This window comes from Papio anubis, chromosome 10 (assembly GCF_008728515.1).
Source record: "Papio anubis isolate 15944 chromosome 10, Panubis1.0, whole genome shotgun sequence".
NCBI lineage: Eukaryota > Metazoa > Chordata > Mammalia > Primates > Cercopithecidae > Papio > Papio anubis.
The window spans coordinates 54,241,556-54,259,230 of NC_044985.1; the positions used below are offsets into that span (position 1 = coordinate 54,241,556).

Sequence of the window (17,675 nt, forward strand, 5' to 3'; positions counted from 1 at the left end):
ACTTTATGCTGGGGCTCCCAGGGTAAACAATGAGATTTAATTTGGGGCTTCAAATTCTCCAACTCCAATACAGAGCGCTCTAAAATATGCTTTTCCTCAAAGTCATGCTGTTTGAATAAATCAAGTACTCTATATTTTGCCAACACTCATTGGAAAGGAGTTCTGTAAAATCTAAAACAATACAAAGACTGCAAATTGCTACAAAACACAGCCAAGGGTGTACACTGAAATGACCTGTGCTTCTTGAAGGTAAAAATGACTGTAGTAGATATTTTTCATCCTGCTAAAGCTGTACATAAGTAGATTGTTGATCCCAAGCCAAACAAGGGGAGTGTAAGTCAATGCACCATTGAGAGAAAAGGCCCATTTTGAACAAACAGAAGGAAAACAAGCATGCCCTCTGTCACTCTTTTCTGTGTCTCAATTTGTAGTTCTACCTCTATTTCACTTTTTCTTCACTCATTTCATTTCTATGTCTTAGATCCCTGGTCATTTCACACAAAAGCTTAATTCCTCAGAGTGACAGTCTGTATCATAGGAAGCACAGGTCTGAAAGAAGACAAGATCCAAACTCTTCTTGGCCACAGGGCAGGAGGCAGCTGCCTCTCTTTTCCTGGTGTTTTCCATATTCACATATCCACACAATAGCAATGAAACATCTGGGGGAAATAATTGACCTGGTGAACCTGAGCTTGAGATGCACTGTGAACTGCAAACTAGCCCTCCTCATCCCCCTACACCCCCATCTTCTAAACCGTTGTTTAACACAAGACAGGATGCCCTTCAGTCCTAGACGAGAGGTCCTGCTCACTGCTCACTTCACTCTCATGCTATCTTGGTTTCCCTAGCTCTCCCATACTTGAGAAACTGGGGCTGATTTCTTTTCCTTTCTTTCTTTTCTTTCTTTCTTTCTCTCACTCTGTCACCCAGATTGGAGTGCAATGGCTCATTCTCGGCTCACTGGAGCCTCCCGCTCCCAAGTTCAAGGGATTCTCCTGCCTCAGCCTCCCGAGTAGCTGGGATTACAGGCACACACCACCACACCACAACATGGGGTTTCGCCATGTTGGTCAGGCTGGTCTCAAACTCCTGACCTCAAGTGATCCACACGCCTCGGCCTCCCAGAGTGCCGTGCTGGGATTATAGGCATGAACTACTGTGCCTGGCCTGGGGCTGATTTCTGACAGCTGCAGGCTTAACATATCTTGTAGGGGGAAATGTCTAGGGGGCAAGCATTGTGGTTTACTTTAGGAAAACATGCCTTGTGTGTGACAAGGCTTAGAGCAAGTGGTGTAGTGCAGAGAGAGGATGGCCTGTGGCTTCGAGGTTTCTGACAAGAAATGAGCTCTGCCAAATCTCCCTTTGGCACAAACAATAGAATTTTTGTCATGGCATAGCTTGGAATGCACAGGAATCTTCTTTGCTATGGAATAAAATTATTGCCCATGCTAGGATTAAATAAGCCAGAGGGCAGAACACTGTTTACCTAATACACAGAGAGGAAGCTGCAAAGTCATTGTGGGCTTGAGGTCCACTTGTACCCAATATCACATTGGCACGGCACACGTATGCTTAAGATGAAACCTTTGTGCAACAGTAGGTACCCCTAGGACTCGATATTATAACTTCAGAGGACACCAGTGGTTAGAGCCTCCAATTTGGAATCAGTTTTCTCCTTTATGAACCTTGCTGAGTGCTCCAGACTCTGGCTGCAAAGAAGTGGTGCCTGAAAAGGTATCTTTGCCACCTCAACACAGAATGAAACAACATTATTATGATCAGTCACACACTTGAGCTGCCTTTACTCTATGTCTTTAAAAAAAATTCATGTAGAATCGTAGAATATGTTGTCACATTCTATAACTTTTAGTCGTTGTCTAGACTGTAACTACACAATAGTAAAGAAACATTTGGGGGAAAACTAACTGGGCTATGGCAAGAATGATCATACAATTTTTCTTCAAAAGACTCTTGGAAATAGAAAGGCAGGCTTTGTTTTACCTCTTAACAGATGAACCAGGAGTACAGAGAGTTAAATAAGTTGTATCTCTCCTTATGTGTCCTGCAAGATTTTTTTTTTTTTTTTTTTTTTGAGAAGGAGTCTTGCTCTGTGGCCCAGGCTGGAGTACAGTGGCACAATCTCGGCTCACTGCAAACTCCACCTCCCAGGTTCACGCCATTCTCCTGCCTCAGTCTCCTAAGTAACTGGGACTACAGGCTCCCGCCACCAGGCCTGGCTAATTTTTATGTATTTTTATGAGAGACAGGGTTTCACTGTGTTAGCCAGGATGGTCTCTATCTCCTGAACTCGTGATCTGCCCGTCTCGGCCTCCAAAAGTGCTGGGATTACAGGCGGGAGCCACCGTGCCCGGCGTGTTCTTCAAGTTTAAGCACTGGCTTCAGAGCCCTCTTCAGAGCCTTCACTCAGTGCTCTTTCCAGTAGACCATGCCCTGCTATTGGTTTCCATCTTGAATATGGCACATTGGACATAAGGTACCAGTCAAAGCTCTGGAAAGAGTTAAAATACTGTCCTAGGCATATGGAGTTTAGAGTCAAATAATGAACTTTAAATGATGGCTATGTTGCCATTTGCCATGTAGTCTGGGGAAAATTACTTAACTTCTGAGCCTTAGTTTCCTCAGCTGTAAAATGGGACTCATTAAGGCCTAATCCTCAGGACTGCTATGAAGATCATAGCAGGTATATATGCAAAGCATCCTGCACAGTACCTGGCACATGGTACATATTCACTAAATGAAATGTGACTTCCCTCTCTGTACTCCCTTCCTAAATGTGAACTACATAGGGGGAAAAAAAAAAGTCTGTGTAATACTCTTCTATGGAGGACATAATAATGCTATAACTTCAGGCTGGGCACAGTGGCTCAAGCATGTAATCCCAGCACTTTGGGAGGCTGAGGTGGGTGGATCACTTGAGGTCAGGAGTTTGAGACCAGCCTGGCCAACATGGCAAAATCCTGTCTCTACTAAAAACACAAAAATTAGCTGGGCATGGTGGCTCGTGCCTGTAATCCCAGGTACTTGGGAGGCTGAGCAGGGAGGATTGTATGAACCCAGGAGGTGGAGGTTGTAGTGAGCCAAGATTGCACCACTGCACTCCAATCTAGGTGACGTGGTGAGACCCCATCTCAAAAAAACAAAAACAAAATGCTGTAACTTCAAAAAGATGAAACAATTTATTTCAGTTTTGGAGAAAAATAGTACCTGTCAAATCTCAAATTCGGTTACAGTAAAATCTTCATAAAAAGAATTTTCCGGCTGAGTGTGGTGGCTCATGCTTGTAATCCTAGCACTTTTGGAGGCCAAGGCGGGCGGATCACGAGGTCAGGAGATTGAGACCATCCTGGCTAACATGGTGAAACCCCATCTCTACTAAAAATACAAAAAATTAGCTGGGCGTGGTGGCGGGCGCCTGTAGTCCCAGCTACTCGGGAGGCTGATGCAGGAGAATAGTGTGAACTCAGGAGGCAGAGTTTGCAGTGAGCCGAGATCACGTCACTGCACTCCAGCCTGGGCGACCGAGCAAGACTCCATCTCGAAAAAAAAAAAAAAAGAATTTTCCAAGTCTTAACTTATGTCTTGTTTATTTGACAAGGAAAAAATAGAATACAACAATAAATAACATGTAAGAGATTTCAAGTGGTTTTGTTTTGTTTTTGCAAAGAGCTGTGCTCCATTCATGCTGAAAGCTTGATTCATTTGTGTATATAAAATTTTGGGGAACCTCAATATTGTTAAGACTTAGGTGTTGTGCCCCTGACATAATTTTTCCCCCTCACTAGTTTGAGGCCCTTTTGCAACTTGTTCTGAAAGCTAGCAAGTTCCCTTGTCACCCTGCTTCTGTAAAGCCAGAAATTCTAAAATCTAGGAGCTGAATATCACCCAGATTTGTTGCCTTCTGGTGTGGAAAGCAAGTTGCCTTTCAGATGTCTGAAGAGTTGGAAGATCTTGGTGAACCTATCATGTTTAACCCACAGTGACGGGTGATTGGCAGCGTAACAGCTGAGCGACAGCCGTTTGGCCAGGAGTTCAAACCTCAACACGATGAGCCATAGCAGGATCACGGTTTGATTTGCTGTGGCCATGAAGTTTGAATCACCAAATACAGACACAGAGGCAAGGGTGACAGCTGGTAGCCATTCTCGTCAATAAAGTTGTGACGGTTGAGATGTACAAGTAACTAGAGCCTGCTAATTTCATAGACTTTGAGCCAAGTGCTTAGTGTCAAAACCAGCTATGGTCAATGATGCAAATGGTTGTGAAAAGTCCTTCATCAACAGCAAGGCTCTCCCCATCGGACTCTTTCCTCCTGATGGATTAGAAGCAGATTGAATCCTGCTTTCTAGGAATAGATCCAGTTTGAAGAAAAGGAGACCTTATTTTTAAAAATTCTAGTAACTTCTTAAAAGTCTAATTTATTAAGTATAATTTACATACAGTAAAATTCAGTTTGAGAAAACTGGATCCCCTCCGCAATCAAGAAAAACAACATTTCCAAAAAGTTCCCTCATGCCCTTCCTGATGTCCACCCCCACTCATCCTCAACCCCTGATAACCACTAATGGGTTTTCTGTCCTATAGTCTTGCCTCTTCCTGAGTCTTGTCCTTATAGTCTTGACTCTGTAAATGGAGTCATACAGTGTGAAACTTTTGGGTCTGGCTTTTTTCACTTAGCATAATGCTTCTGAGATTCATCTGCATGTTGCATTTTTTAGTAGTTCATTTATTTTCATTGCTGAGCAGAATTTCAGTGTATGGATGTACCACAATTTTATTCATTTACCAGCAGAAGGACCTTTGGATTGTTTCCAGTTCTTGGTGATTATGAATAAAGCTCTTATAAACATTTAGAGCATTTTCCTTTTAAGTAAAATGTATAGGAAAGTAAATAACTTTGCTTCACAGGAAACTAGAACTGTAGGAGCAGGAATGATCCTAGAGGTGGGAGTTGTTTTCTTTTTGATTAGCTGACAGATATGGTTATTTTATACTTTTGCATAGCAATTTATAGTCTATCAAAGCACTTGCACACACCTTACTTCCCATAATTATCATTATAGTAACCCTGAGAAGTAGGCTAGGAATCTTGCTTCATTTTACAGGTGGAAGCTAGGAAATCTCCTATAATCCGGACTTCCTAATCCTTATTTGCTGTCCTTCCTTCCAAACGTTTTCTCAACATCCTGTCTGTGCAGAACATTCTGCTAGGTTCTTTTGGGGTACCCACAAAAATTTTTTTCCCATCAAGACGGAGCAGACTTACATGGAATCAGACTGAACCCCCTGACCCAGGCGTGAGAGGAATACAAAACTGAGCCACTTAACACAGCTGCAAGAAGCAAACAGTCTATAAGCTACCAGAAGCAGGCAGGATGTAAATATTAAGAAAGAAATCTTGAAGTTGGTGGGAGTCAGAAGAGAATGGATTGACAGTCCCTAGATGATCAGAAAGAAGGGGAATTCCCCAGACAATACTGTTCCAGGACAAGCAAGAAACTGATTTCTAGGATAATGGAAAACTTCCCGCCTTGGCTTCCAGGTTGGGGAAAACAGTTACCAGGCAAGATTTTCTTTGAACTCAGTCAAAGTTTAACTGGGATAATGACTGGAATTAAGTACTGGATAATCAAAGTGGAAAATGCTTTCAGAGGCCTGAAATTGCTAGACTTGTTTTGTGTGATAGAGATGGAGGCCAGGATTTCTTATGGGCTGTAGAAAAAAAAAAATGTGTCAATGAGATTCTATTCTTTAAGAATCCAACTTTCTTGGTGCTGCTTTTGGTGGCATTTGCCTGTCAGACCTCCCACAAGTTGGCCTCTTTATCCTTTATATTCTGATAAGATGGCTGATGACCAGCTGTCAGTCCAAGCCAGAAACCACACTGGCTCCTTGTAAAATCTGCCAGCAGCAGTTAGGAGGGGAAGCCTGGGCTTTTGTGCCTCATCCATATGTGCCTTCTCTGCCAGATACAGTGGGTGCCCTTTGCCAGGCCCATTATGAGGGCAGGAACATTTACCCAGCCTAAATCACCAACCAGGAAACCTACCAGGACAGTGTCTCTGTGAAAAAATGCCTGATCTGTCCTTTGGTTGGATCACTAAATGCCAGGCCAGGCCAGAGCCTCTTTCTGCAGCAGCTAATCTGTGGGACCATTAGAGGCCCAAGCACAGGAAAGAATGTACAAAGGTCTGATTTTTTTTACTTTCATTTATAAAGGGGAAAAAAAGGAGAATAGGGATTATTATTTTTAAATGTTTAAATAAATGACCTGCATCATGTAATATTTAGGAGTTCAGACATTAGGAAAAAAATTTTGTGCTTGGGTTCAAATCCTGGCTCTGCCACTCTACAGCTGTGGGACTTTGGGCAAGTCATTTAACCTCCCCTTGTCTCAATTTCCTCAGCTGTAAAATGGGAATAAAGTAGTCGCTCTCTTTTAGGGTTACTATGAGGATTAAATGAGTTAATGTTTGTAAAGGACTGAGAACAATGCATAGAACATAATAATCCATATGTGTGATAATGTTTGTTAAATAAAAATAATGGAGCTTTTCTTACCTCCTCCCACCCAGTTTTCCCCCGCACCTCCCAGCCAAATCAAGCTGAAAGTACATACCTTTCAGTTTGATCTTTTCCTTCTTTCTTCTAATTTCCATCGTTAACATCTGTCATGCTACTCCCCAACGCCAAAATTAGATTCCTAGGGCTGCCATAACAAATTACCGCAAACTATGCAGCTGAAAACAACAGAAACTTATTCTGTCACAGTTCTGGAGGCTAGAAGTCCATCAAGGTGTCAGCAATGTTGGTTTCTACTGGAGGTTCTTTGGGAGAGTCTGTTCCAAGTCTCTCTCCAGACTCCTGTTGGTTCCTGGCAATCTTTGGCCTTCCTTGGTTTGTAGACCCATCACTCCACTCTCAGTTTCCATTGTCGTATGCCTTCTCCCTGAGTCTCTCTGTATCTTCACATGGCCTGTTTGTAAGGACGCCAGTCATTGGCTTCAGGACCCACCTTCATCCAACATGACCTCGTTTTTAATTAACTACATCTGCAAACGCCCTGTTTCCAAGTAAGGTCACATTCTGAGGTTCTGAATAGACATGCATTGTGGGATATCACTAGTCAAACTGATACACCCCCTTTAAAAGTTGCGGGTGCTTTCATATCTTTAATCTCTTTTTACTCTTACTTTCTGTATTAGAATGCGAGCTCCTTGGAGGAAGGGCCTGTGTCTCTTTAAATTTACTTTGAGGCAGCTAGAAATGTTTACTTGGCCACTTGAAAGGAATGGAGAGACGAGGGTGATAGCAAGCTGGGTGTGGAAAGGTGATGCCCAAGATGGAGGAGTCAACCAGAAGGAGGGAGAAAGACAGGATTTTTAAAAATCGCATCTGAGCAAATAATAAAGGAGAAAGGTCAGAGATACCAAATATTCTAATGTGGTACATTTGGAAGCACTGCTGCCAGAAATAGAAATAGCCAAAGCCAGAAGGAATGTGCAGGAAGTGAGAACAAGGTCTAGATAAGAGGCCAGGAAAAAAGGAGATGTGGACAGAGTTAGGGTTGACTGCCTCGGGGCGGGACCAGAAAAAATCTCCTCCATGAGGAGGGGGAGTCCTGCTGCCAGTGTAGTTTCTGTCTAAAGTCGGGAGATCCAATGGAAAGAACCTGCCTTCTCCAGATATCTGAGGTAAAAGATGTTGGAACATCTTCAGCCCCTCGTGACCTTGAGGTCATGGAGAATGGAAGAAGAGATGTGACAGCTGCGAAAATCCCTAGTGGAGCCATGATTTTGGGGAATCCAGCAGGAAGTAAGCTGACTGGACAATGAGAAGCTGCCATGTGATATTCCTCAAGTGAATATAGCATGTAGTCTATCTTCTCCCTGACAGCATAACAAAGATCTGTGATCAGGGCTGCAAGATAACAGGAAGGGAAGGGCATTTCCAAGAGGCAGAGATGTGAAGGAGAAAAAGGAGCAGCTTCTGGGAGAAAGCTCACCCTTTGGTTTACTTCCCTGGTAGTGGCAACTGAAAGACAGCAGGAAAGCTATCCAGTGACCAAACCAAGAGTCCTAGCCTGGTGCACTCATGACCCCTGTTTGTCACTGAGTTTCCCTATTTGACTAATGTGATCAGTGACACGGTTTCCCCAAATTACCCAATGTCATTCAGCTAGTAGAAAATCTAGCCAGAACAATTATTAATTCTCCCGTTTCCTACTATTGTGCCCTTTCTCAACTAGACTGTATTAAATCTTAAAAATAAGCACCAAGTCCATAGGTGAGATTAGTCACCTTGGTGCCTTGAACCATAAGAAAAGTGTGGATTTTCCTGGCCAACTTGTATCACCCAGTTTGGTAATTCGTCTAGGTGTGGGAGCATAACCTTGAGAAAGTCCTTTTGTTTCATTCCACAGGGGACGCTTCAAACCAAAGCAGTGGGACACATTCCCCCGTCGCAGTGGGTACCAGGGGAAGTGCCAAGGTTCAAGACTGCAGCGAGCCTGGTGACCATAAAGGTGGAGTCTTTCAAGGTTTGGAATGGGTGTTCTAAACTCAGGGGCGTTCCAGAGAAGGTTCCAAAGCTGGAAGTGATCACCTGTTATATAAGAACCTTCTGTCCACCACTCCTTTCTTCTATAAGTGACAGCCGATTAAATTTAAGACCAACCTTGCAGAGGACTCTGAAAGGTGATTTCATAGAAGGGAGTAGAATAGACAGGGATAAGCTCAGTTCCTCACAGCTGCCTCTCCACCTCCTTCCATATTGCCTGGGACACTGGTCTAGTTGCAGCTGTCCTTACCAATGGCTTCTCCTTAACTCGTCCTCTTGAGGCAGACTCTGACATGTTTGTATCAGATTTACCTTAAGACTGAGGAAAGTTTTGTGTCTTGGGAAGATCTGTGATCCAGAACCTGGTATATAAATCTCAGACTGATTGAGAACATTCATGGAAGGAAGGGGTACTGTGGACAAGAAGTGGAAACGTGGGTTTCTGGTCTCAGTCCTCCACCAGTTAATATCCCTAAGCTCCAGTCATGGTAACATGAGAGAATTGGACTAAATCATGGTTTTCAAACGTTTTAAAAATATTGCAGTCTCACCCTTTTGAATTTTGAAGGTCCCTGGACTTCTGCTTGAGAGGCTGTGATTTTTGAAGTATGGGCTTTAATACCAGCACCTGCATTTGATGGAAAGTGAGGACTTTGTGGTAGAATTTACAGTTACAGTTGATCTGCCAACCCCAGTGCCACTGCCCAGTGTGTAGGCAGAGAGGCTCTGGGTACTTCAGACTCCTTTAGTATCTGTCAGTCAGTCTGTTTCAAGGAAATATAGAACTGGAACTTTACCTTGGGGCAAGGAGGTTAGGGAGTAGGAGAAAAAGAGAGGTAGCAGGATCCAGGAGAACATCAGTGTTTCTTGAACTTGAGGAGACTTGGGGATGGAGACAATCGGAGAGTTCATTTTCAAAAGAAGTGTGGCTGGCTGTTAGTGACTGAGTCTGCGGACCACTGTTTCCCCCTAGAAGTCACAAATAGGAGATCCTCCAGTATAGGAAGTCACAAATAGGAGATCCTCCAAAGATGTGTTGTGTTTGGCCAGGCACAGTGCTTTTTAAAAAACTTTGAACCTGAATGTCTTTAAGTGGGGTGTGAATTCTCTGGTTCATCACAAAGCTCGCGATTCCCCATCCTCTTTTCCTGATACTTCACACATTTATATTTCTTCCTAAGTGGCCCCAAAGGCATTTGCAGCACCTCCTAATGGTGTTCTTGGTGTTTTTGTTGTTGTTGTTGTTGTTTTATTTCCTGACGGTCAAATGCTTTTCCATCTTACTTCAAAACAGTCTGGTAAAGACTTGACACTTGACTAATTTTTCTCCTTGAAAAATATGAATGGCTCATAGAGCTCAATCAGAGTTTGGAAGGATTCAGTTCCAAGTATTGCTTTACTTCATTAAACCAGAAACACTTAGGAACCCTCCCTGATGAAAGGTGACCCATCTCTAGAGAAGCTTCTATTGTCACACCTGCACATTCCCCAAGTTTGGCATTTTATGAATATTTAAGTTCATAATTTTACTTTTCAGCCACGTCACTGGTCTAATTTTATATTTTATTTTATTTTTTGAGATGGAGTCTTGCTCTGTGGCCCAGGCTGGAGTGCAGTGGAGCAATCTCGGCTCACTGCAAGCTCCGCCTCCCGGGTTCACGCCATTCTCCTGCCTCAGCCTCCCGAGTAGCTGGGACTACAGGCACCAGCCACCATGCCTGGCTAACTTTTTTGTATTTTTAATAGAGACGGAGTTTCACCATGTTAGCCAGGATGGTCTCGATCTCCTGACCTCGTGATCCGCCCGTCTCAGCCTCCCAAAGTGCTGGGATTACAGGTGTGAGCCACCGTGCCCGGCCTGGTCTAATTTTTTTTAACTCAACCTGTTCATACACTTAAAATGAGTCACCTTCTCTCTCTTCTTTTTCCTTCATATATCCATTTCTCCAATTTCCTTGTTCAGCAATTCGTTTGCCAGAGAGAAGCCAGGTGATTCCAACTGTCACCAGATCATACTGAAAACTGACAATTTTGGATGCTGCTTTGAATTCAGTGGTTTGATAATCTTATTTATCTCTTTAGTTTGACCCAAATCCTTCTCCCTGTTCTTCAGCAAAGCTAGGGGATGGAGGAGCAGATTCCCTCTAAGCTTTATTCAGAATATTCTGTAAGTTTCTGGTTTTATGCTTCAAATAACTCTTAAAAATCAATATTTTGATGACTGAAGTGTAAATTAATAAGAAACATGGAATAAGTTTTCCTTTCAATTACATGAACAGAAATTCTGTGGGAACCCCAGCAAAGTAGCTGGGCGCATTTGCTGAACCAGGTAAAGATGTTGCTTCTTCTCATTCTGGTCTTGGACATGGCACCTTCATAAGGAGAGTCCCAAACCAAAAGAGATTTTACAGTTTTTTTTCTAGATCTCTTTGTGCTTTTTTCTTCTTTGGATGGCTATTGCTCCTTATAATTATTTTTTTTTTAACTGAGGATCTCAAAATAGGTACAGACAAAAGCTTGCAATCTTAGCTTTCCACAAGGGCAATATCATTTGGACTTTGATCACTGGTAGCTCTTAGTGCTGCTGAGTTGGGCCAGAGAACAAGATTAAAAATTATTTGTGGTGATTTTTCCTTCTTCATAGGGAAACAGAAAGATATTTGTATCCCTGAAGTGGGTTCCCCTCTTTTGTTTTTATGTCAGTTCTTGCTTTTATGTTGCTTATCACAGCATTGCAAGTGAGTGCGGGCCAAACAGTGGTTTAGAATCTCCCAGAGGGGGAAATCCTGCCTGGTGCTCTAACTGGAGGATTTTATCAATGGAGAAAAGGCAATGGGGGAGAGGAAGGGAATTAGTTAATGAAATTCTAACAGGCTGTGGCTATTTTTCTTGATTTCTATTTTTTCATTCTTTCAATATTGTTGCTTCACTGTTTGGCCATAATGTTTTGTCTCTGTGTGTGTGTGTGTGTAATAATAAAAATGTATTAATGTCTCACTTAAATTTTTCTCTTTATCCTTTTGGTGTTTGTAGCAATAATAATAATAACAACAACAACAAGTCTTTTTATCCATCACCTTAGCTCAAAAACTGCATTTATTCCACACAAGAAATATTTATGCTAAGGAGCCAAACTAACAATTTAAAATCAGCACATGTTCTTTCCAGAACAGTCAACACAAAAACAACTGATTTCTATACTTTTTATTTATTTTTCTACACTCCGTTTCTATCATGTATTCTGTAATCCTAACGTCAACCATTTATGCATCTTCCATAGTAAGTCACAATTCCCAAATGTATAGATTATCTTTGTTGGTTATATTTCAGTTTGGATGGTTCTAGGTTATCTAAAATAAGGACGGCAAATAGGTGTGCAGTCTCCTTCCAACCCTGATTGATTGGTAGTGACTACTTGAAACAGTGGTTCTCAGCCCTGGCCACATATTAAAATTGTCTAGGGAGCTCTTTTAATAATTGATGGCAGCTCCCATCCCAGATCAATGTCAGAATCTCTAGGGACTGGTCCTAGGCATGTTTAAAATCTTCCTGGGTGTTTCTAATGTACAGCCAGGAGTAAGACTCACTGATCTGGAAGTAGTGTCTCTCAAAATTTAACATGGATCAAGGTCACCTGGAGAGCTTAATAAAAACACAGATTGCCAGACTCTACCTGCAGAGTCTCTGATTCACAGAGTCTGAAGTTGGGTCCAAGAACGTTCATTTCTAATAAGTTTCCAGGTGATGTTGATGCTACTTGTTGGGGGTCTACACTTTGACAACCACTGATGCGAAGTGTTAAGAAGGAACTTGAGGTTGAATTAAAGTTCAGTAGAAAAGGAGGCCATGATTGATTAGCCACGGTCACTGGAAGAAAGAATTGTATTTGTTACCCTCATTCTTGAGAAACTCATCAATAAACTGTCCTCAATCAAAATGTTGAAATAGGTTACTCCTGGGATGATTTTCTCTTTACAGTTAATCCTAACCACATCATCACATTTTGTTCCTTGACCTGTCCACATCAGCAGGCAGCCTAGCCAGCCTAGAAGCTGATCTGCTGACTTTAGCACAGTGTTGTTCCAGCTATTGTATACTGCTTCTACTGGGACCCAAATCACTTGGGGCTTCTAATCTGTTCACTCTTTATATCTATTGCCAAAGAGAGGTCGCTTGTTTTCCTTTAAGCATGAAAACAGTTTGCTGACTGGGACCAAGCATGGAACAAGACCTGGAATGGAGAAGAGCTCAATTTTAATGACATATCCTAGAAAAAAGCTATAGAAAGTCAGGGAGTGGGATGAGGGCAGGGAGAGAAGGGCTGCAGAGAGTGTAGATGGGCACCAAAACCTAACCCTACCTACTTCTGAACATATTCTTAGCCCTCCTTTCTTTTCTCTCAGTTTTCAGGGGCTCTGTAGATCATAGAAGCCATTCACAAGCAGAATCCAACAATGGTCATGCACAGACTTCAAGCAACTCTCGTGCTGTCACAGAGAAAAATGGGTGAGTGTAAGAGTTGCCTGTTGTAAACTCAGGTGCTCCATTCTAATGGATAATGAAACAGAAGTATTTCTACCACTATGGTATTTTGGTGAAATGGAGAGAGTGGAACCAAAAAATGTTTCCAGGGCTGGGCGTGGTGGCTCATGCCTGTAATCCCAGCACTTTGGGGGGCTGAGGTGGGTGGATCACCTGAGGTCAGGAGTTCGAGACTAGCCTGGCCCACATGGCGAAACCCCATCTCTACTAAAAATACAAAAATTAGCCGGCCATGGTGGCATGCATCTGTAATCCCAGCTATTCAGGAGGCTGAGGCAGGAGAATCGCTTGAACCAGAGAGGCGGAGGTTACAGTGAGCCAAGATTGTGCCACTGCACTTCAGCCTGGGTGACAGAGCAAGACTCTGTCTCAAAAAAAAGTGTTTCCATCAGATTCTCCCATGTCGTGGGCAAAGTCTTTATCCTACAGAGCAACCTGAACACAACCCTACTTTTTGAGTTCTCTTCATGGTTAAATCTATACTTAGCCTCATTAGGTTAAACATCCTCCCCCTGGATATTTAGCAATGTCTGGAGACATTCTTGGTTGTCACAACTTTGGAGGGAAGGGTTGTGCAGCTGGCATCTAATGGGCAGAAGCCCATGACGCTGCTAAACCTCCTACAATGTATGACAAACCCTCCCCGCAGCAAAGAATTGTCCAGCCTCAAATGTCGGTAGTCCCACAGTTGAGAAACCTACAGCCAGGCATGGTGGTATGTGCCTGTAGACCCAGGTAATTGGGAGGCTGAGGTGGGAGTATCACTTCAGCCCAGGAATTTGAGTTCAGCCTAGGAAATATAGTTAGACCCTGTCACTATATTAAAAAAAAAAAAAAGGGTAGAGAAACCCTAGATTTAAGCTAAAGCAAAAAGGGAGTATCATTTCCTGTTTAGCCACAGGTTTGAGTTAAATATAGTTCAAAAGGAGTGTAGCAGAGCTTGCCTTTCAGTGACCTCTGAGCTGCTCAAGCTGCAGGGCCCGATACGCTGGCTAAATGTAGGCTCAAGACACTTTAAGTCCAGCCAGGCCAGACATGACACCAAGAGCTAGAGACGCAAACAACTCCTAGGCCTGTTCTTCAGGGAAGCCTTTATAATCTGCCTTCTCTCAGATAAGGTTTCCAGAACCCATCACATATGTCACCAGGAGGAGGACACAGCTACAGGAAGGAGTGGACCATGGCAAAGGGAAGGCCTAAATAGAATGAAACTCGCCTTTCTTATTTTCTTCCACATTGATTATGGGGAACTTCCTTAAAAGTTTTAGTCAAAGATTTCAAGAAAGAAGCAGGTCATTAGAAAGTTCTTTGCATCTTTTCACCTGGAAAAGAGAAAGTCTTAATTTACAATTTTAAACATAATTCTTAAATTATTTTTTATTTCATTTTTTGAGATCTCTTAGGATTTTTGAGACTTGATAAATTAAATTCTTAATACTCCCCCAGTGGTCTCAAATTGTCATTGGGCTGCCTTTAAAGTAAAGTACTTTAGGCTACTTGCCTAAAAAGTCAGAATAGCTCATTTAAGGGCACTTTAGGAAAAGATCTAATATCTCATATTAGAATTACAAAGTTTACAATTTCTAATGTGGTAGAAAGATCACTGAGCTTGGGTGGAAGACTTAGTTTCTGATCCTAGCTAACATTTTCCAACTGTTTGACCTTGGGCAAGTCAGTGAACCAGTCTGGAAAATGAGTTCAACCCCAGTGTGACTTCCTCAACCTCAGCTGATGTCTGACTTTACTGAGAACATCAGGACAGCGCTCTGAGCTCTTCTACTGCCCTTCTCTTCACCTTAGAATCTCTCCTTATCTTCAGCTGTCCTTCCTTCCTTTGCTCCCATCTCACAGACCCCAGATCCTCTTCCTTGTGCTGTGTTCCTGCCATCCAGGCCCTACCACTATCAGTTAGCACCTCTCCTGCTTTCCCATCTTTTACACTCCACTATCACTTTCCATTTTGCTTATCCCTCCCCCCATCCTAACAGGCCCGTGGCCTGTCCTTCCCTCTTTTTACTTTTACCACCAGACTTCCTCCAACTGCTATCCAGGTTCACTGCCTCATTTCTTCACTAAACCAACCCCTTTCTCCTTAGTCCTGAAATCTGATTTGTGTCCCTACAATGTCCTTAAAACTATCCTTGGGAAGCACAGCTCCCAGTTGCTAGAGCTTTATGTTCATCAGACTCTTTGCGGCATTTAGTTCCATGGGCCATGTGTGCTTTCCTTGAAGAGCCCTCTTCCAAGGGTATCTGCAGTATTGCCTTCTTCAGGTGCTTCCTCAGAAATATTCTCAGTCTTTGTTTTCTCTGGCTCCATCCTTCTTCTCTTCCACTCACCATTAAAATAAAGACAATTCACCAAGTCTTAGATTCTCTCCTTTCTCTCCTTCTCCCCTGGATGATACCATCTCTCACCAGTGTGTTCTGGTATCAAGTCTCAGCTATGTAAGCATGAGTCCCAAGTCTCTGTTCTGAGCTCCACAGTCCTACACCAAAGTCACAGTGGACATATATTCCTGATTCACACACCAAGACTTCAACAGAAAAGCCCCTCCTAAAGCACCTCCTCCACTTGCCCTTCCCACTTCTATGATTGACATAAACACTGTCTTGTGACCTGGCCTTCAAACTTGGCACAGTCGCTCTTGACTCCTACCTCTCACTTAACCTCACTTCCAGTCATTTTCCAAGTACTCTTTCCTGATCCAGGACTGCCATTATCTCTTTTCCTTTCTCCTTCTGTCTTTACAGACCCGCTTTCATTTCTCACACCTGATCAATTGTCTTACAACATATCCTGACTTGTTCAAAGAACTTTAATGGCTTCCTATTTTAGACCAAAAGAAGTTCCGACTTCTCAGACTGCTGTTCCACGCCTCTCTCTAGCTCGTTTCAGTTTGTCCTCCAAGCTCACCTCCACTTTGTCCCTAATACACCTCATGGCTAACCAGAATCAGACTTCTTATTGTGCTACCAGCGCACCTACCTCTCTTCTCTCTGTCCATTCCTTTCTGTTCAACTCTTACCTTTTGGTCGAGATACACTGTCCTAACAGCTATGTGAGCACGAGTCCCAAGTCTCTGTTCTGAGCTCCACACTCCTACACCCAACTCACAGTGGACATATATTGAAGTTGCTAGAGCTTTATGTTCATCAGACATAATGAACCTAAATCTTTTTAGGTTCCCTAAAAAGTTGCTTCCCTCTTCCTTTCTTCTTTGCCTAATCTCTCAACCTCCTTTGCAGCTCTCCTGCAGAACCACTGTTGCAAATTCTGGCCAATCATATGCAAGAGAAGTCTCCTGGGTGACTTCATGAAGACCTGATTCTTTTTAATGCTCCTTGAGCTGTAGCTCTTTTGTAACAGTACTACTCAAAGTGCTGTTTCACAACAGGTTAATGAATTTGTGCCCAAATGTAAATCAACTCACTGCTTTCTTCATTAAGAAAGTCTTGTTACTAAAAAAAATCAGCTGAACTAAACACTGTTCTTGGTGATGAATTGATTTACATTCTGGCACTAACTCCTTATGTCATTGTGAGTAGTAACAGTTCACAGACTGGGTCCTCACACCACACTTTGGTGTATCAGTCTCTCTGGTGCTCTTTATATTTTGCCTGGTGTTATGGTTGACCTTGTGCTAGCAAGTTAGCTTCTCAACAGTGAGAACTGAGTCTTACTCTTTCTTGTATCCAGCATACACAATAGCTACTCAATAAGTTTACAGAGCTAACTTTCAAAGCCACTTCTCAGCACTCAGATTTTTATGAGGGAAGTGTTTTTCCTGTGAGTCTTTGGGTAGTGGCAACAATAAGAGGATCCCAAATAACTTACCAAACAGTGGGCCAGGGTATCCCTGATACAGGGGCTGGGATTCTGTTTTCCCCCTTATGTTCGTCAACTCAGTGTTCTGTGATTCAACAAGGGCTGATGGGAAGGAGTTCTTGGGCAGAGGGTGGGGTGGGAGTAAGGAAGGGTTTGGGGTGGGCAGAGTAAGAAGACAGCTGGATTGTGTCACTTGTGATGTTCTTGGTGGGAGTAACAGACCTTCAACCCATAGATTCAAGGATCCCTCGAGACAAAACATCCAAAGACAGAAGTTCCAGGGCTGGGTCAACCATTCAGGAATGTCAAGACACAGGCCCCTTGCATCTCTTTTCTTTGCTGTTCTCGGCATGTCAGTGAGGCCCCCACTTAAGGCCACGAGGTGGCTGGAGCAACACTGAGCATCACTTCCTCACATGGCAGTGTCTGGAGCAGGAAGAAGGAAGCAGATGGAAAGGGGATTCTTCTCAGGAGTCTCTCTCCATTTGCTAGGAGGGAAATCTTTCCCAGAAGTCACCCAGGAGACTTCTCTTGCATATGATTGGCCAGAATTTGCAGTGGTGGTTCTGCAGGAAAGCTGCAAAGGAGGTAGAGAGATTAGGCAAGAAGAAAGGAAGAGGGAAGCAACCAGCAAAGTCTTCCTCAAGAGTCCTGGAGAAACAGTGATGGGAGCAGACAGGTACCAGGGAAAGATGAAGGGAAGGCAAAATCAGAGGGAAGAGTTCATA

At 43.0% G+C, this 17,675-nt stretch overlaps 1 protein-coding gene across 1 annotated transcript in view; it reads left to right on the plus strand.

Moving 5' to 3' along the window:
* Positions 1-17,675, plus strand: part of MYO3B (myosin IIIB) — a 485,789-nt gene that overhangs the window by 336,006 nt on the left and 132,108 nt on the right. Inside the window, exons 31-32 of the mRNA XM_031651705.1 lie at positions 8,441-8,542; positions 12,981-13,083. Coding sequence (XP_031507565.1) covers positions 8,441-8,542; positions 12,981-13,083 — 205 coding nt within the window. The remainder of the gene's footprint in view (positions 1-8,440; positions 8,543-12,980; positions 13,084-17,675) is intronic.